The 20786-nt window shown below is 35.8% G+C and overlaps 2 protein-coding genes across 2 annotated transcripts; both read right to left on the bottom strand.

Annotated features, from left to right (window-relative positions):
- Positions 1 to 6140: 6140 nt before the first annotated feature.
- On the bottom strand, positions 6141 to 12243 carry LOC110655470 (uncharacterized). The gene is made up of 7 exons (XM_058149656.1): positions 11846 to 12243; positions 11514 to 11771; positions 10998 to 11058; positions 10634 to 10758; positions 10105 to 10167; positions 9896 to 10020; positions 6141 to 6499 (listed from the first exon to the last, which is right to left on the bottom strand). Exons 1-7 carry the CDS (start codon positions 11948 to 11950, stop codon positions 6355 to 6357), a joined length of 882 nt encoding a protein of 293 aa, XP_058005639.1. The 5' UTR covers positions 11951 to 12243; the 3' UTR covers positions 6141 to 6354.
- Positions 12244 to 12671: 428 nt separating this feature from the next.
- Positions 12672 to 20350, bottom strand: LOC110655469 (trans-Golgi network-localized SYP41-interacting protein 1). The gene is made up of 8 exons (XM_021811773.2): positions 19959 to 20350; positions 19669 to 19842; positions 16132 to 19566; positions 15116 to 15977; positions 14360 to 15030; positions 13528 to 13675; positions 13369 to 13450; positions 12672 to 12997 (listed from the first exon to the last, which is right to left on the bottom strand). Exons 1-8 carry the CDS (start codon positions 20073 to 20075, stop codon positions 12895 to 12897), a joined length of 5592 nt encoding a protein of 1863 aa, XP_021667465.2. The 5' UTR covers positions 20076 to 20350; the 3' UTR covers positions 12672 to 12894.
- Between the last annotated feature and the right edge of the window lie 436 nt (positions 20351 to 20786).

Genomic DNA, 20786 nt, shown 5'->3' with positions numbered 1-20786 from the left:
TCTTCCTAAAACGCTTGTTTACTCTCATTATCTAGTCCTATTTGTAGGGCATAAGCACTAATTACATTTATTGTTTTTCCTTCTAGTACTAGCTTTACTAGTATAATTCTATCTCCTACTCTTTTCACAGCTATTACAACGTCTTTCAATGTCCTGTCTATGATTATGCTCACTCTGTTCTTATTTCTCTCATTTTTGATAAACCACAGTTTGTACCCTTAATTACCCACTTTCTTGTTTTTCTTTCCTACCAAATTAGTTTAAAAAAAACATCGTCAAATTAAAAAATATTATAATAAGTTAAATTGCTTATATTTAATGAGAGTATAATTATTTTAAACTCGAACTTCATATGTGAACAAATAGCTATTATTTTTGCAGAAATAATCTGAATGAATTTGCATTGAGGACACATATGTTTATATACAAGTGTTTAGAGTATTCTGGAAACAATTTGTTTAAAAGAATCTCCTAATTTTCTATTGTATTTACATATTGCCACTAACTAATTTACAACAGTCTGTGCTTTCATCCATACACGTATGTGAGGTTTTCTTGAAATCAGGAGGGGATGAAATGAAAATGAGAGCAGATGAGAAATAGGAGCTAATGTGTCGTTGTATAGAATGAGTTGTGTTGTGTGAGCGAGTTGTGCCCTTCCCATACGCTGCCATTTAATCTAACATAGCTCCCCCTCAAGATGGAGACGAGTATAAATCATGAAGGCCCATCTTGAGAAGGTGATGTGGGAATAGAATAGAAGTAAACGGTTTGGTAAAGATATTTGTGAGTTGGTGGCGAAAAGGGACATGTACTGTACAAATGAAGCCTTTTGATAATTGATCTCTCACTATATGGCAGTCAATTTCAAGATGTTTTGTTCTTTCGTGGAACACTAGATTGGCAGCTATATGTTCTGCCACCTTGTTGTCACAGTGTAGAGCAATTGGGAGAGGAGTTTGCAAGCCAAAATCATTGAGAAGATAGGTAAGCCATTTGATTTCACACACCATAGTTGCCATGCTTCTGTATTCCGCCTCAACTGAAGATCAACTGAGGGTGGATTGTTTCTTTGCCTTCCAGGAAATTAAAGAAGGACCAAGGAAGATACAAAAACCTATGATTGATCTTCGGGACATAAGACAAGAGCCCAATCTGCATCACAGAAAGCTCGAAGCTTAAGCTCATTATTTGATGGAAAGAACAAACTTTTTGATGGACATCCTTTCAAATACCGTAAGACATGCATGGTCGCATCCCAGTGAGGTTTTCTAGGAGCTTGCATAAATTGGCTCAATTGTTATGTTGCATAAGAGTCATTTGGTCTAGTAAGTCCCAGGTATAACAATCTTCCCACAAGCCTTCTGTATTGTTCTGGGTTTTGTAACAATTCTCCAGTTTCATTATCTAGCTTTAATCCTTTAGGTAAAGGATATGTAGTAGCTTTTGCATTTTGCAACCCTGTGTCTTATAGAATGTCTAGTATATATTTTCGTTGATTCAAAAACATGCCATTCTCTGATCTTGCTATTTTGAGACCTAAGAAATATTTGACATAGCCTAGGTCTTTGATAGTGAACTATTTGTCCAGGAATTGCTTGGCTTCTATAATTTTCTGCTCATTTGCTCCTGCAATTAATAAATCATCTACATAGACAATTAATGAGATAAAATCATGCCTAGTGCCTTCGGTAAATAACCAATGGTCAAAGGCTAATTGTTGAAAACCAAAAGTCTCTAATTTGGTTGTCAATTCCTTATTCCATTGTCTTCCTGCTTGTTTCAAGCCATAGAGACTTTTCAACAATTTGCATACTTGTCCTTGTGTTGCCTTTGTGTAGCCCTCTGGGGGTTGCATGTAAACATCTTCATCAAGGAAACCATGTAAATATGCATTATTTATATCTAATTGATGTATAGGCCAATTAAACTTTGTAGCTATAGCTAGAAATAATCTCACTATAACTAATTTAGCTACTGGTGAGAAACTTTCATGGTAATCTATTACAGCCAGCTGATTATATCCTTTTGCAACTAACCTAGCTTTGTATTTGTCAATATTACTATCCGGCCTATATTTAATTTTATACACCCACCTAGAAGCTATGGCTTTCTTTCCCTTAAGAAGAGTGGTAAGTTCCCAAGTATAGTTTCTCTCCAATGCTTCTAATTCTGATTGCATAGCATGGATCCAGTTATTGTCCTCCTTAGCTTGATGGTAAAATTTAGGTTCATTTGATGTATAAACATTTGCCATATAACTTATGTAGTCATGATTACAATGGGGTATAGAAAATGAAATAGGTTGAGGAGATAAGTTTGTCATACCTATAGGATTTTGTGAACATTTAGAAATTACAGCAAGTGAAGTTTCTGTAGAAGGTACATATATAGCTTGTGCAACAAAATCATTGAACCATCTTGGCCTACTTGAAACTCTTGTACTTCTTCTTATGGGCACCTCAATTTCAGGAATTGGTTCTGTTAATGGAGAATTTTCAATTGGTGATGTAAGGGGATGAGAGGAATTTGGTGACTGTGTTTCTGTGTCAAAAATTAGCATGGGTAGAACAAAATCATCAAGCTGTGGGGTATGTCCATCTCCACTAGCATATGGAAAACAATTTTCATAAAAAATTACATCCCTTGATACAATAATAGCTTTATTTTGCATATCACATAATTTATAAGCCTTGTAACCAGAAGCATACCTTATGAAAGCACATTTGAAAGCTCTCTATTCAAATTTATATTTATGTGGTTTAATATTTGTAGCAAAACATAAACATCCAAAGATTTTAAGATGATTGTAATATGGTTTCTTGCCAAACAAAATCTCATAAGGAGTTTTCCATTGTAAAACTGAACTTGGCATTCTATTTATGAGATAGGTTGCTGTCAAAATACTTTCTCCCCAAAAATGTTTTGGCAATTTTGATGTAAACATTAAGGCTTTTGCCACCTACAACAAGTGCTTGTGCTTTCTCTCTACAAATCCATTTTGTTGTGGAGAGTAACGACAAGTTCTTTGATGTAAAATTCCTTTTGACTTGAAAAGTTTTGTGCACTCTTGGTTTATGAATTCTGTACCATTGTCTGTTCTCACTATTTTGACTTGTTGTTGAAATTGAGTTTGTATCATGACAAAAAATTCATGAAGTGTGGTAAACTCTGGTTTTGTCATGTATAAGATAAGTCCAAGTGACTCTTGAAAAATCATCAACTATGGTGAGAACATATTTTGTTTGAGAAATTGAATGCACTAGATATGGACCCCATAAATCAATGTGAATAAGTTCAAAAACTGACTTGCTTGTAATCTTACTCTTTTGAAAAATTAATCTCTGTTGTTTGACAAGTGGACATACCTCACATACTTGTTGATCATTGTTCTTGATTTTAATTATAGGAATGTGTGATAGTTTTGTGTTGGAAATATGCCCAAGTCTAGAATGCCATAATTCATAAGGATTAGGTGCAATAGAGATTTGATTGGCTTCATTCATCTTGGTAATAGGTTCATAAGAAGTAGCAGTACTACTACTTTTTGGAAGGTTAGATATAAATTTGATACCATAACCACTATTGAGTGATTTGTTGCCTATTATATATAAACCTCCTGACATTTCTCCTCTTGCTACCACCTCCTTAGTCACTTGGTCCTGTAAGAGACAATGGTCAGAAAAAAAATATAACAATTATATGGGAGGATTTAGCAAGGTTACTCACTGATAGAAGATTGTGATTAAAGCTAGGAATGTATAGTGTGTTGTGTAAGTGAGGTTTGGGGCTAATATTTATGGTTCCACCATATAGAACAGGTTTGGTAGTTCCATCTGGTTGAGTAATTACATTATGGTTATTTAATTTTGATAGGTTATGAAAAAGAGTAAAATCATGACGCGTATGAGTTGAGGCACATGAATCTACAATCCATGCACCTTTACTCTTACCACTGCTGCTAGAGGAGTAGCCACTGAAGTCCTTACCTGCAAACCCAGTGAAGTTGACACAGCTAGCCTCATTAACCACAGGATTTTGATTCTGCATATATTTAGTTATTTCATGTTGTATCATACTTGCCCAATCAACACTTGTCATTTCATTCTTGCTATTTGCTTTTCCCTCATTTTTAGGTGCATTATCAAACACACTTACTGCCATGGTGTTCTTCCCTTTCCCTTTCTTTTGTTTGTATTCAGAAAACCATTCAAAATATCCATGTAATTTGAAACATGTGTCCCTTGAGTGTCCACTTGTGTTGCAGTAGTCACAAGTTCTAGACTCTTTTTTTCCAAATTCCTTCTTCTTGCCTTGAAATCTCTCTTTCTAAAACTGATTCTTTACTGCCATAACAAAGTTATAAATATCAACAGTATTTTCATGAAATTCTTTCTGCGTATTCACTTTTAACACCATGGAATACGATCTGTTTACACTAGGCAATGGATCCGTTAGAAGGATCTGATTTCTTACATGCTCATATGATTCATTCAACCCCATTAAAAATTTAATAAGCTTGTCTTCATCATTAATCTCATCTATTAGCTTTGATGCTCCACATTCGCACACAAGCAAAGGTTTAAGACAGGCTAATTCATCCCAAAGCGTTTTAAGTTTAGTAAAATACACCACAACAGAGGTATTTGATTGAGTTAGATTACTTATCTCTTGCTTGAGCTGATAGAGAAGAGGGCAATTACTTTCTCCAAATCTCTCCTTATTTTCTTACCAAAGATCTTTGGAAGAGGATGCATAGATAAAGGCATCCACCAGCTCTTTTGAGAGTGAATTCAGAATCCATGAAGTTACCATGCTGTTCACCTTTTTCCATTTGTTTAATGTTGTAGATCCAGCAGCAAGCATTTTACAGCTTCCATCAACAAAGCCAAGCTTGTCCTTAGCTCTTAATGCAATTGTCATGGACCTACTCCATGATAGGTAATTCTTCCCAATCAAGGGAGCACTAACCAGCACCATTCCAGGGTTATCTGAGTTTTGAAGATGGAGATTAACATCTTCACTTGCAGCATTTTAGGTTGGTGCAGATTGGTTATCGGGTTCAACCATATTGAAAAACAAGAGCCAAACAGTATTTGAAGGGGTAAAATAAATCTGAGAGAAATTCTATCTAGATTTGAAGCAAAGGGCAAGAAAAAAAAAACACTTATAAGCACAGGTTGTGCTCTAATACCATGAACAAATAGCTATTATTTTTGTAGAAATAAGCTGAATGAATTTGTATTGAGGAAACAAATGTTTATATACAAGTGTTTAGAGTATTCTGGAAACAATTTGTTTAAAAGAACCTCCTAATTTTCTATTGTATTTACATATTGCCACTAACTAATTTACAACAGTCTGTGCTTTCATCCATACACGTATGTGAGGTTTCCTTGAAATCAGGAGGGGATGAAATGAAAATGAGAGCAGATGAGAAATGAGAGTTGATGTGTTGTTGTATAGAATGAGCTGTATTGTGTGAGCAAGTTGTGCCCTTCCCATACGTTGCCGTTTAATCTAACAATATGAAATCAAATCTAACAATTCTTAGATTAAATATTTAGAAAAATCTCGATGCTTATTTAATTTGAAAGTTATTATGCTCATTATCATATGCTTAGGTAAAATCTCCTGTATAACAAGAGTTAAAATTAAATGAGTTTAAGAGCTACAGGGATACAGTCTGATTGTTATGAATTTTCTTTGAGCATATCATGCAATAAAGATTTTTGGAAGTAAGAGTGTGTGAACATTCCTGAAATAGAGAAAATCAAATTACTTCACATTCCTCTATAACTACAACATTTTAGATGGACCAAAAAGCATGCCAAGAATTGACCAAAATAATAGAAATGACAATAGGTTAAGTTTTTGCGAGTATTGAATCCAGCAAAACTCAAATAGGACGAATTTGAGTTAGGGACGAGTTCGGATTTAATGAATAAACCCATGATAGGTTCAAGTAAGGGTTTAAAAATATTAATCGGATTCAAGTTCGGATATAGTGATTTTCACGAGTCCCCACCCATTCCCATCCCACTGGAAAGATGAAGTTGATTTTCATGCCTGAAAGAACTGTGAAAATGATGCACAAAAATATTTCTTCATACCTCTAAACATGGTATCAAATAGTTAGATTAACAATTAACAATAAAATATTATTGCATAGAGCTGCTTGAGTTTTCATATCAACTCTTCTCTTGGAGATGCAAAGATTATTAAGAGATACTCCAGACTTCCTATGCCTTTTTGCAAATGAGGAGAGCTTGCATATTTCATTAGTTTGGGCAATTTTTCATCTTACATCATTTTGAGAATCGTACTTCACCTATTTTTCACTGAATCAGGTATCTACTCTAATGACTTTGACAACTTCGATGTGCTGCGCCACAAGATCCCTCCAACCAGATTGTTCAATGCATGAGAAGCCATTGGTACAATGATGCTTGAGGAGACAATGGTAGCATAACCATATGCTAGTCCAACAAAGGTTGCCCTGAAACAATTTTTCTTGTTAAGCACAAAAAATCTTTGCTGTACATTGATGTAAACCATAATTTGAAGATTGGTCCAAAAGACAATGAACTATTTTATAATACTAAGTGGGAAACAAAATTATGGTGGTGCTCTGCATATTCACATAATCACATATTAGTAGTATACCCTAGAGCATATCATTTAGTATGTATATTGTACATATTTTATTAATAAAAGGCAATTTCACTTTTTCGTTTACATAATATATTTATGTGTAATAGAAAAGGTCCATTGATATTTTGTTAGAAATTCTATTTTTAAATTATTAAGAATATGAGTGACAGTATTTCTAGCACAAAGTATCATAAATTGGTTCACAATCAAGGATACTTCACACAGGACATGACTTATCCAGAAAGATTGTATTCATGTTTGTTCCTAAGGTATTTATATGAGATATAAATAAGATGGAATGGTGAGTCACATGCCATATAACAAACATGATAGGCACTTATATATGATAAGTAGGCCAAACCAGTGATGCATATGACAAGCACATGGAGTTTACTCTTGTCAATGCATTGTCATATATCATATCAATGCATATAATCTTTAGACCTGAGATAACACAGTTATCTTGTATATAGGTGGTTTGAGTTTGATACTGCTTTCATACTTGTACTGTGTATGGGTATATGGGCATGTGTGGCTCCTACTAGTTATATATGAAGATAGGTGTTGATCAAGATGGAATCTATTACCCTAAGTAAATAGGAATAAAATCCTATATTCATTTAATTGTTTTTTATATTTCAAGTTCCTGGTCAGGACAGACAGATTTAGTTAGAAAAGAGTTTCTGACAATAAAATCTAATTAATCAAGAACTGGAATTAAAAGAGAACATAATATTCATAGCAAATAGGGTTTGACATAAACCATGACTCCAGCTCGAATTGGAATTTTTGTAACAGAGAGATTTTAGTGCATGGTAACATATGATTATAGGTTCATTTAAGGTATTCCTTGTTACTGATTGAGTGGTCATGGCACGCTATGCTAGGTGTCAACCATGGTCTATGAGATGCCTAAAATAATTTAGAGAAATCATTTATGGTAATAAAGAGTTCTGATGATATTAAGAGTTAATATCATATCTCATTGCCAATTAGTGATAAGCCTAGTAAGTCACACACATACACAAACAATTACCAAGTAAAATATGATTTAATTGATTAATTAAAGAGTTTAATTAATTAATTAAATAAGTTTGATTTGCAATAAGATTGTAAAGTTCCTAGCATGACTTGAAACCAAATCTAGGTTATTGGATGTATAGTATAAGTTAAATTTATATTTAAAGTATTTAAATACAAATTTAATTGTGAGAAATTAATTAATAGAGATTAATTAATTAATTTATTTATATTTGATACAAATTGATTTGAAGAGGAGAAATAATGATTTTGGATTGAGAACTCAAAATTACAACATTAGGGTAATTTGGTCATTTCACATGGTGACATGTGACACTATGAGATGGGGACACATGGCATCATATAAGTTTGCCATTTGTCTTCCTATCATGCAAGGTGATCAAAGTCAAGATTAAGTCTAGCTTTGACACTTGGCTTAATGTGATTAGGTCAATTAAAAATAAGATGCAATGTGGTGGTGACATGTGGCATAGGGTTTAAATGACTTAATGACCTAATTATAAAAGGAAAAAAAAAGAAGAACAAAAGACAACACTTCCTCTTCCTCGAGGTGGTAGCACCTCTTTCTCCCTCTCATCTTTTCATCTTTTCTCATCAATTCAAAGAGAATCACTCCATTCCCTTTGAATTAAAATCGCTAGAAATTATTTCTAGTATCCTATACACACATACAACCTCTCTAAAGGTAAGAATCCAATTTATAATTGGTTAGCAAAGGCTTGAGAAGCAAATTGGGGGCTACCCATTAGTGATTTTGGTGTGGACAACCTAGAGGGATAATACTTGAGGTCCTAGGTGCTTCCTAAAGGTGCCAATCACATTCATAGTGCATTAAAGAGGTTAGTACTCTAACTCCTCTTTTAAACTAGGGTTTAAATGAATTTAATTTGTTAATTTACAATCTTGAATGGTAAACATAGATCCTAATACATATTAAAAGTGTTTTAATATGCAATTGAGTATTGAAATTAATTAGGCACATAAGAGATGTGGTATAATGCATGTAACCCTAGAAAAAAAATTTTTTGAAATTCAATGCTCTAATGAACAATTTTCATGCTTCCGCTCCTTCATCACATTGTAGGCATTACAGTGTGGTTGATCCTATGAAATATCAAGGCCCCCCTACTTCAGGAAGAATAAATTGGCAAGTTGCAGTGAAAAGCATCAGAAACTCAGAATAAGTGAATCTTTGAAGGATCATGCAGAGTTCATGTTAGGCTAAATTGAGGTAGCAAAAGGAGGGAGGGTGGGAATCATGAAACCAATGTTGCTAAAGATCTGTCATTACAGTTGAAAAAACAAAAATTCAGAGAGAGAGGGTTCTTGGGTTAAAACTTATTGGAGTGAGCAAGTATTGATTTTAGTTCTCTCTTCTCCCTACTCCCTCTCTTTCTTCTCTGTAATTTTCTTCAAACTGTGTACAAGTTGATCCCACATTTAACAGATAGCAGAGCTTGAACGGCCACAAAACAATCTTCAATGGGAAGGGAGGCGGTTTTGAGAAGTTTAGTCCAAAACTTTTTTTTTTTAATTTTCTTTTTTAAGAAAATTTTAACTTTTGCTTTTCTAAAACACTTTAAAGTCTGTTAAAAAAGAAAATGTAAACAAAAATAAAGTAGTAATTTTTAATTCTTTGTACCATAGGGCTAGACTGGCAACCAAATATAAGTTGTCATTTAACGAGGCCAAATGTGTTTTTTAAGTTTAATTGGACACATTTCCAAAAAAATATGGCCCATTTGACTTTTGTCCTTGTGTTAATACTCAAAACTTGCAGTGGCTAAGGGTTTGTTTGGCATTATTTTGGATATGTTAGAGCTATTGTACCTCCTTAAATATGTTAGTTAGAAGATATTAAAAATTGATTTAAAATCAAATTTGATATGCTTAAAAGGTGTTTAGTTTGACTTATAAGTCATTCAAACTTACTTATACGTAAAAAGTCATCAATGGTAGCTTTCTTATGACTTATAAGTAAAGAAATATAATTTAAGTTAAAAAGTTAAAAGTAAGTAGTCAAGCTACATACTCTCTTAGTTATAAAAACTCCAAAAAGACTATATAGGTTTTTATTTTTTTAACGGCATCTAAAATAATGCTTTTCAAAAGTACTTTTGGACTCCCAACCTTAATCCAAACAAGGCCTAAATAATTTTGAGATGAAAAAAATTATGCACTGATTTTAGAAGATGAATACCAGACAGCAAAGGAGTACTTTCTACCGCTTCCCAAGTGTAGAATACCAAATATGGCAGCAACCAGCAAGGCACTCTTCAAATCCATTCCAAAAAGTGGAAGCAATGCACCACGGAAAAGGATTTCCTGGGTAACCCACGCATTTACTTTATCATCAGTTGGTTAATTCTATAAAAATAAAGAAAGAGGAGCTTTTCGTAATCCACATACCTCACTAATCCCAGGCAAAAATGAAACTACCATGTAATCCAAAGGTTGAAGTGATGTGAGGACCTACATAAAACAAAAATCAAGATCTTTGTCAATGTTCAATAAAGTAATCAAACACCGCAGATTTTAAAAAGCCACAAGGACGGCCAGCATTCAGTGGCTGTCGGACCAAGGTTTAACCCGGTTGATCAATGGGACCAGCAGAATATATCTTCATGATCTAGGGTGTTCCAACACACAAGACTTCCCACCGATAGAGGTACACAGACTTTGCTTTGCCCACAAAAAGGCTGTTTCTCTGGTTTGAACTCGTGTCTTTGAGGTCGCAATGGAGCAACCTAACTAGTGCAGGGTGCACCAAGTGTCACCTTTGTATCCATGATTTGATAATTGGGAAAAAAAAAAAAAAACATAAAATATTAAACAATTTAGCCAAGCATTAATCAAGCAATTATAATTATCTGGGTGCTAACTGAGATGATAAATGAATAAAGACATAAATGCCAAAAGTACATAAGAATAGAGCTACCTGCTGATTGGCAGCTTCTGTAGATTCAGCAAAATCAGGCCACGTCTTCAGAAGCAAGTATCGGGATAATGATATCAGTATAACCAATCCTGTAATCAACTCAAGATGCCACATCTCAATACCAACTGTAAAGAAAGGGGAAAAGAGTGAGACTCTCTGAAGTGATTGACAGTTGATCTTTTCTTCAGCATGAATGCTTCTGGATTGAGCCATTAACATAGAGGAAAAGAGCACTATATTTCTACTTTCCAATAAAAAATGCTCGTTATGTGGATTATCTATTTGAAGGGGAGATTGATTCTTCTCATCAAACAGAATGGAAAATAAATGAAAAACTGCAGGAAGGCAAACATAAAATTTATACATGAAACTTCTGTAGAGCAGTCAAGGATTGGCAATCCTTCCACTGATGCAACATGAGATACCTGGAAATTACAATTAGGAAATAGCATTTAATACACAGATTATTTACCAGCTTAAAGCAACACAATGTGTTCACAAATTTATTTGATTTACTTGAAACAGTATTTTAAAAGTGTGTTACTGCAATCTACGAGGTCATACACTGAAGCTAAACCCAATGTTTAGTTCTTATGCGACTGATGTTTGATATGTAACATGGTTTACTCAATGTAATCTACAGAGTAATGTTTTTTGTTCCAGAGAAGGAATATGCTCTCGTATCAGCATCTGAATTGAAAACCCTTTGATATGATGAGGGGGTTGAAATTCTTTTTGCACAGCTATATTTGGAAACCACAAGAATTCAAACTACAGAGCTTCAGACCAAGGTTTCAAAATTCATAAAATAACTCTGCAAAACGATTGTGGGCATAGAGCCCAGAGCTAGCAATTGAATGAAAAGGCTACATATACATACTTGTCGAATTAATATACCCAAAGCAGCTATCACCCCAGAAGTGGCAATGCATGACTGAAGAACAGCTCTTCTGGAAGGGAAGTTGGCTGAATTCTGCGTAACCTTGACATTATTATTATCCTTTAAAGAAGACCCATCTGATAAGACCTTGTTCTCATCTTCTAAACTCTTCCCATTTGGTGATTGCACATCTCTTCTCAGCTTTTTCACCGATTTCTGCCGGGCAAAAGTCCTTGTGCAAAATCTATAGCCCTTCAACTTCAAGAAAAGAAGTAGCTTTGTAAGAAATGTCTGGATTTCGTTAAATAGAAGGACGAGTAGTAGTGTCTTACGCTACTTGATTTGGCAAGTAAAATCTTCAGCGAATCACAGGGGCCAGTCAGCTTCAAGGAGCAATTACGGGTTGTCGTTAAACAAGTAATAGCGAGCAAAGGCATGATTGTCCGATCTCTCAATTGGGTATGAGCTAAATTTTCCAATTACAACATCTTCCCAAAAGGGTGGGACAAATGTAAGAGAATAGAGTAGAATGGAAGATATGTTGAAAGATGATTCAAGTTTTGGAACAGAACCTTCCTTCGCCGTTATCTGTGATTCATTTTGTCCCTCTATAACTTGGGCTCTGCCAAGTGGATGGTGAGAAAGGCCACCAGCTATTCCAAGTGTTTTTCTAGCCGCTCCTTCCGTTCAAAAATAATTTTGCTATTAAAGAAAACCCTTAATTCTGATTTTATCTCAACTCCTAAAAGCTAAGAATTGTGTATTTGATTGGTTAATTATAACATGCTAACATTTTCAAAGAAACGATTTCAGTACCATAACTGTTTAAGATCAATTATGCACCAATTGCAAATCTTTTAAACTGAATATTACTTTGTCCAAAATAACAATAATAATAATACTCCAAAACAAAGATTTAATAAATTTTCTCAATTATAATGGAGCACTTTAGAGAAATTAATGAGAATTCCACTGGCATCTAGCTTCCGCAATTGCCTCCTCAGGGCATATTGATGAAAACAGTGATCATTGGTACTGTACATTCAAAGTATCATCAATATACAACACATTACTACAGAGAGCGCGAGAGAGAGAGAGAGAGGATTTCATTTTCCATCTACTAACTATCATTCATAAATCTCCATCACAATTTTCCAGTTGGAGACTAAAGGGGTTAGAACGTGTATTATTTTCCAAAAGCATATAGGCTTTGGGTTTTCTGAATCCCAAAATATGATTGCAAAGAATCAACGAGGGTAAGAATATGTATATAAACAACATATTTGGAAGGGTTGAGGAAGGGAAAAAAACGAATGGGGAAAAATTATGTATGATACAAGTTAAAAATGCTGACAAGTATATGATTCAGAGAGATGACGATTTACAAGATGGTTCCCAATACCCATATATGCAAGAAAAGCCAATAGGCAATGAGGCCCAGCCTTGCTCTGGGACGGCTCATAAGAACTCGACCACCAGATACCCTGCACAGTTCAAACGCTCAGTTTAGTTTGAAATACATGAATCCATTTTCAGAAGATTTCACACTCATAGCAGTACTCCTAATCAGCTAAAATTACTTTAAAAAACAAAAAAAAAAAAAACCTATTCCCCTATTCTCTCCTCCCTTGTAAATAAACTATCAAAAAAGAGAACAATGAATGAGCACTTGCTCCTGCCACTTTAAGCCCATGCTTAGCAAAGGAATGTATTATAGAGATCACACATACAGGACGAATGAAATTAGAAAAAACATTTCAATTTTGCCTCACCCTCACCCTCCCTCACCCACCCCCGCCCCCACCCCCTGGCCGGCCAGCTAATTTTCTGTTTAATGGACAATTAAGCACTTTACCATATTCCATCAATTCGATCTGCAAGTGACTTTCCTTGCTTGGGAATGAGACCTGATGTGTTAAGAGACTTGAACGCATGACCTGCCACAGAAGAATACCATAAATTATCCAAGCCCTAAAACTTGTTATTTGGGTGCATAAAACCCCAGAATGCAGACCTTTTTCCTCATCAGTTTCCTCATTGTTGATCAGACTCCCAGATTCTGAATCAATACTGAGAACAAGATGGTCAGTTGATCCTTTTCGCATAGTACGCAATTGAGCAGCTGAGGGAACAGGAGATATTGCATTGCTTCCGACTGCACCCTGCATAAGCATCAAGAATAAATGGTTTACAAGATGAAGCTGAGAGAAATAGAGAGAGGTTGACTTAAAACATGAAACATGTTAAACACTTGGCAGCTAGCTGGTCATATTACCATCAAATGAATTTTATGTAATTTCCGTGCAAGAAGTCACAATATGATATATTTAGAATGGGTTCAGCGGTAATGGATAAATAAATAATAAAATTCCACAACTCTATAAGCTATTAAAAAATTAAAGAAAAGAAAAAGGTAGCTGTTGAACAGAATACTATGCAATAACAAAGCATTTCCATCAACAGAAAAAAAGATCTGTAGCCTTTCACAAGATTGGAAGATTCCACACCCAAACTTTAATGTGCTCTCTACATCATGCAAAACTGCAAATGATTAATTAGCATGGTGAAGTAGCCAAAAACCAGAAACTTAACAAAAAATTGTCAACAGATTCCCCCCACCCACCTCCTGACTGGTACTATCTTCAACAGTGCATCCAATGTTCATCTTATGTGTCTTAACATGAAACATAAATATACAAGTAAATTTCCTTTTTTCCAAACTAAACGTAAGGTCCATAGTCCACACTTAAAATTAGCTAATGGCATTATCCAAATTGTAGCAGTGTTAAGTGATGATATTTCATGAAGGGAAAAGTTTGTGGTGGAATATAAGATGACAAATTTACCACATCTTCAATTTCAGATATCTCTGAGCCACTGGGCAATGGAGCTGCTTCGAAGATGCTTCTTTCCTGGACAATCTCCGGCTGAACAGTTTTACTTTGGAATGAATCTTCAAGCAATTTAAGCTTGGTTGACAATTCCTCTATGACCTTCTGGCTCCCAAGCAACCTTGTGTCAAGTTCCCGAACTTGGGATTTCGAATTTTTGGCTTCCCAAAGCAAGGTCATAATCTGTTTTTCTACTACTGGCAAAAGTCTCTGCAAACCAGCAGACTTTTGGTCACCGGCAAATTTTTGGTCTGCAACAATTTCACTACCGCCCAAAATATCAATGAATTTCTCCAAACCTAATGTTATCTCAGACATTTCAGCCTTCATCTTTTCAGATTCTTGGTTATTTGAAATGAGTGTTTCAATTTTCTCTTTTAGATATTCAATTTCAATAACCTGCTTTGATACAGTTGATTGTAGCTTGTCTTTGTCATGAGATAACACATTTATTTGATTATGCAACTCAGGTACACTATCAATGATGTAAAACAGTTTCTGTACATCAACTGAACCATGGAGCTCCACATCCTTTACTTCCAACTCAGCAAAAGAAATTTCAAACCCCCTTATCTTATCAAAAAGCGTTTTCAATTCAGAAGCAGACATGAGAGCTTCTTCTGCCACTAAAACAATAAACGTTAGTCAGTAAATTACAGTGAGCAAGTAGCGCAACAAAATAGTTGAATATAGTATAAGAAAATTATTGACCTTGTTCTTTCATCAATAAATCACTACGTAACTTCGAAAGTTCCTCTTCTTTTTCCTTCAACTTCTTCTCTATGACTTGATAATCCCCTGCTTTGAGCTTCAGTTCTTTGCAAGAATTTTGCAAGGCTTCTGCATCAATTTCCAACTCAGAAACTGTACTCTGAATTAAATCCCTTTCTTTTATGGCTCTGTCATAAGCTAATCTGCTTTCGCTCAACTTCTTCTGCAAGTCTTCAATTGTGGCAGCTGCCACATTGCTTGTGCTCTCAAATAGTTTAATCAGAGTTTGAACTTTTCTTGTAACCAGGAATAAATTTTTGGCAACCTTTTCATATCTGTTGTCCTCAAGACTTTGCTGATGCTCTACATTATCAGCATCAACTTCAGTTGCTTCTAGAATCATGCTATGTCTCAACGTTTCAAGCTCAGGAATAGAGTTCAGCTCCAGTAGATTGTTCTTTGTTTCAAACTGCAATTTGCTTGTGGCATTACTGCAAGCAGATAGTAAAACTCTACAATCTTTTTCTAACACAGCAATGGTTTTCTCTTGTTCCTCGTTATGCATTTCCATATTCTTCATTTTCTGTTTCATAGACTCCATGTGCTCAAAAATAATAGTCACTGCATCTCCAGTTGCCCTTAGCTTTCCCAACAGAGCTTCAATAAACTCGCCTATGAAAGCAGAGAAACCTTCAAAATTATCCATGAGAATTGCATTTTGCGACTGGAACCCCTCAACAGTTTTCTTAAAATATAATGAAATATTGTTGACATCTGCTGCATTCACATTGTCATCGACCATTTCTATGTTCACAATATTGCCAAGGTCATGAGGAAAAGGTTTTGTCACATGTAAATCTTCCTGGAATGAATTAAAAGCACTGTTAGAAGAAAGCCACATAAATTTAATTCAAGACACGCAAACCCCACCCCCCCCCCCCCCCCCAAAAAAAAAAAAAAACCAAACCCAAAAAAAAAAAAATTATATATATATAATGATAGAGTTATGATATTACTTCCATGATAGGGTGACTTGGCAACAGTTCTGAACCTGTGTTATCCAAATGGCTCTTTATGTCCCTGAGAATGTGATCTATGTTCCTCAGGTTCTCAAATTCCTTCTCAAAATGTTGTCTGACCATCGTTAACAGACTCTCATTTTTCACATGCATTTGAAGGTCACTAAGGTGATGGATGAGCTCTGCAGACCTGTTTTCCATGCTGCCATTGGTTCCAGCTAATTCGTCCATGCATGCCTTCAACTTAGAATTAAGTGTAGAAATCTCCTGCTCAGCAATTCTTTTTTCTCCTTCGAGGACAGAAATATCATTTGCCGCCTTTGATAATGCATCTTCCAGAGATCTCATAGTTGTAGAGGCATTTGCCAGCCCACTAGCCTGTGACCTAACTTCTTCTTTTAGCTCCTTTAGTTCATACTCTAAATTGGTTCTACCGACCTGGAAATGATTGTTTTGTTCAGTAAGCAAAGAAACATTGGCCTCTGCCACAGATAATGCATCTTCAAGAGACTTTATAGTTCTATATGCCTCTGTCAACTTGCCAGTTTGAACAGCAACTTCCTCACTCACTCTCTCTAGCTCAGTCTCTGTAGCAGATATGCTCAGTTGAGCCTCTTCTCTCTCTTTGATTATCAGAGAAATATTGTTTTCTGCCAGAGACAATGCATCTTCAAGTGATTTTTTAGTTGCACAAGCCTCAATAAACTTGCTAGTTTGAGCATAAGCTTCATCTTTTGATTTTTGCAAGTCCTGCTCAACACTTTCCTTAGCAGCTTCTATTTCCCTCTTCTCTTCAGTTAGTTGAGCAACGCGGTTCTCTGAACCTGACAATGCATCTTCTAGTGACTTCATAGTTTGTTGTGCATCTGCTAATTTACTAGCTAGGATACTAGTTTCCTCCTTGACTGTATCCAACTCTTGCTCTGCCTGGCTCTTAGATTTCTGGCATTCATTCATGTACCCTGCAAGCCAGTTCACCTTTTCTACAGGCTCTTCAAAAACTGAATCAACAGGAAGAACAATTCGGTCGACTGATTCAATCACTCTCTGTAACACGTTGTTGCTCTCCAACAAGAACTGCTCAAGTTGATCCCGTTGATTTTTAATAGCAACAAGATCAGCCTCTAACTTTGGGATTTGTTCTAGATCAGTAGACAATCTATTTATCTGATCCCTGTACTCAGAAACCGTAGATTCTTGTTGTTGTAATTCAATCTTCAACTTCTCAATTTCAGTGTTCTTTTCATCCAGAGAAAATTTCAAGTTTTCTCGATCTTGAACCAATCCCTTGCCTTTTTTAACCGCCAAGGACAACTTCTCCCTTAGCAAAGCAGATTTCTCTTCTGATCGCTGAAGATCTTTTTGCAAAGAGTCTCTTTCCTCCTTCAATGCAGCAAGTTCTGCAGATGCCACTCTTAACTCATTAGACAGATTACTCACCTCTGACCTCACCAGCACATCTTCTTCTAGAAGTTTTTCACAGAGCGTCAATTCCTGATCCCTGACATACAAGAGATTCTGCATTCTTTCAAACACCTCAGCATCAGCAGAAGTACCAAAAGAAGCACCGCTTTGCTCTTTTATCTTTCCAAAACATCTCTCAATAAGTTCAGCCACATCAGAATAACTCTCTGTTATTCCAGAACCCTCAAACAACAGCTTCACCATCTGATCCTTCTCTGAGGAGGCTTGATGTGCTTCTTTGGCAACCCCTTCAAATTTGCATGCTAGGTCATCCAGCTCCATTTTAATGTATTCCTTTTCTTGTGATTCCACCAAAAGTGTAGCACTTAAGCGGTCAATCTCATTATTTGCAGCTTCTTTTGTTCTAGCAATTTCATCTTGCAACATATTTACTTCACCTTTTGCCTGATTAACTGATTCCTTAAGCCATCCTATTCGAGTTTCCAAATCAGATGATGAAACAGTTTCTGGTAGATCAATAGAAGACAAGGTATCTTTCAGTTTAAGGAATTCAAGCAAATTATCGTTAAGTGCATTTCTGTCCTCCACAATCCATTTGAATCTCTCAACGGTTTCCATTGACTGAACTTCCACAGGCGCACTGATCTGGGAAAAAATTTCTTCAAGGCTGTCAAGAATTCTGTTCCTTTGTGAAAGCATTTCCTGCAGTGATGCAACCAAATTTACAAGCCATTTCAATCTCTCCATCATATCCATCGATTCTATTTCCTCAAAAACACTAGCCTGAGAAAAAATTGCTTCAAAATTTTCAAAAGTTGCATTCTTTTCAGAAAGTGTTTCCTGCAGGGATGCAACCAGATTTACAAGCCATTTCAATCTCTCCGTCATATCCATCGATCCTATTTCCTCAAAAACACTAGCCTGAGAAAAAATTGCTTCAAAATTTTCAAAAATTGCATTCTTTTCAGAAAGTGTTTGCTGCAGGGATGCAACCAGATTTACAAGCCATTTCAATCTCTCAGTAATATCCATTGATTGAAGTTCCTTAGGCACATTGGCCTCAGAAAAAACTTCCTCGCAGCTTTCAAGAATAGCATTCCTTTTCGATAGTGTTTCCTGCAATGATGCAACCAAGTTTTCGCTCCTAGCTAATTCCTCCTTGCATAGATCAGCAGCCTCAGCAACACTTGACTTCTCTTGCAATTCAACCAAACAATTCTCAAGCTCATTTGTTTTCTCAGCCAGAGACTGCTTTAGTGAATCCCGCTGCTGAACCAATGCCTTCCCTTTTGTCACAGCCATACTAAGCTTTTCTTTTGTATTAGCACACCTATTTTTTTCCTGATCTAGTTCCACATTTAATTTTTCAAGTTCAGAATTTGCGGTCTCCACCATTGCTTTTTCCTTCTCCACTTCATCAATCAATTTCTTATTCATATCTTCCAGATGGCTTATTTTTTCCGGCATCTCTTCTTCTTTTTTCTTGAGCTCCAGCAACTCGCCACGGGCAACACCAAAAACTGACCCGTATCCAAACTCCTCTTGAACCCCAACATTAAACCCTCCCTCTAACAAACACTGCCTAAGTTGATCAACTTCATAGAGAAACCATCTATACTGTTCCACTAACAAAGAAGTATTTCTCTCAACATGAGCAATCTTCCCCATAACAGAGTAATCCAACAACTCTTCTTGATTAATCACCATGCTAAGAGAACCTAACATCCTATCTGCAATAAGCTCAACGTTCTGTTCCACCTGAACTTTCCCATTAAGAGCTTCAATCTGTAGTTGGAGCTCCCTGATCGTCGTCTCTGTCTGCAATCGCTCTTCCAAAGAAACTTTAACAAGCTGGGAGCACTCACTCATCATCTCACTCAACGAAGCACTACCAACTATCTCTTCCTGAACCTCATTATCATGACCAGGCAATGACTTTTTTCTAGTCAAATCCCTGAGCTGGCGCCGAAGAGTAGCAACTTCCTTTTTAAATCCCTCTATCTCTTCCTACATGGAAAAAAAGGAAAGAAATCCCATCCATTAAAGAAACAAAAAGGTATCCAATAACAATCATCAATACGATGGACTTCAAAAAAAAAAAAAGGGTACCTTGTACTCCTCCGAAATAGTGTATTTCTCAGCGAGAGCGGAATCATCTTGGGTATCCCCGTTGTCCATTTCCTGGAATTGATTGTCTTGCATATCATCGGTTGCATCAACGAACATATCCTCCTTACTTTCCACATGGTGAATTTGCTCAGACACTGCCTCTGGTTCGGGTTCCTGCATATGCTCTCTTCCTCACTTAGCTCAAACCAAATACACATAACATAACCAGCAAAGCATGTATCTGATAGAAAATTTTCAACATTTAGCACCCAAATTAACATATTAACTACCTGATTGATGGAAGTTTCAGGATTGATAGGTCCATTTGAATCCTCTTTTTCCTCTACTCCAGGAGCCGCATGATCTCCATTTTGGAGGGATACCTCTGAATCATTACTATCTGACATTACGACTTCGATCAATAATAACCGAATTAGCGGGAAAAAAAAAATTCAGATCTGCAAATTGAAAAAGGATTTTGACGGAAACCCTATAATCAAGAGCTGAATGATTTGGGGATTTTGACAATAGTAGTGGAAACAAAACTGGAAGCTGGTCCTGGATCTGAGTCCTGAAGAAATAGCGGTGATTTGGTGCGTTCGATGAGAATTGTTGGGTTCTGATCGGACGGAGAGGAGCATAGTGGAGTATTTGAGTAGCATGGCAACATATTTCTTTCCATGCGAATAGTAATTTTGTTTTTGTCGACGGGAACTGTGAAGGTCCTTAGACACTTGGCGCTTGGTAGTTAATTCGTCGGGCGGTTTTGCTTGGAATAAAACGCTGCCGTTCTAACTTCTCCCATCAACGTCAAGGAAACGCCGATTTGGCCTTTTTAATGAAATTATTATTTTTTTAAAACGTTTTCCATTATTTTCATAATTTATTTTTTATGTGTAATTTTTATATATAGTATAACATTATATATTATTGCTATATTAATACTAATAATAATATTATTATATAATATAATATATTTAATAAATATATTAATTTTTATTGGTTGAATGACGTAAAAATTAGTGCTTCATAACGGGCAAGAATTGAATCGTAGCTCCTTAGCTACGAAGGTTTTTTTTTTTTTTTAATTAATTTGTATCTTACCTAGTTCACACTCT

The sequence above is a fragment of the Hevea brasiliensis genome, chromosome 7 (assembly GCF_030052815.1).
Source record: "Hevea brasiliensis isolate MT/VB/25A 57/8 chromosome 7, ASM3005281v1, whole genome shotgun sequence".
NCBI classification, from domain to species: domain Eukaryota; kingdom Viridiplantae; phylum Streptophyta; class Magnoliopsida; order Malpighiales; family Euphorbiaceae; genus Hevea; species Hevea brasiliensis.
The sequence above is the reverse complement of the archived record's forward strand: the minus strand, read 5'-3'. Positions and strand labels throughout refer to the sequence as shown.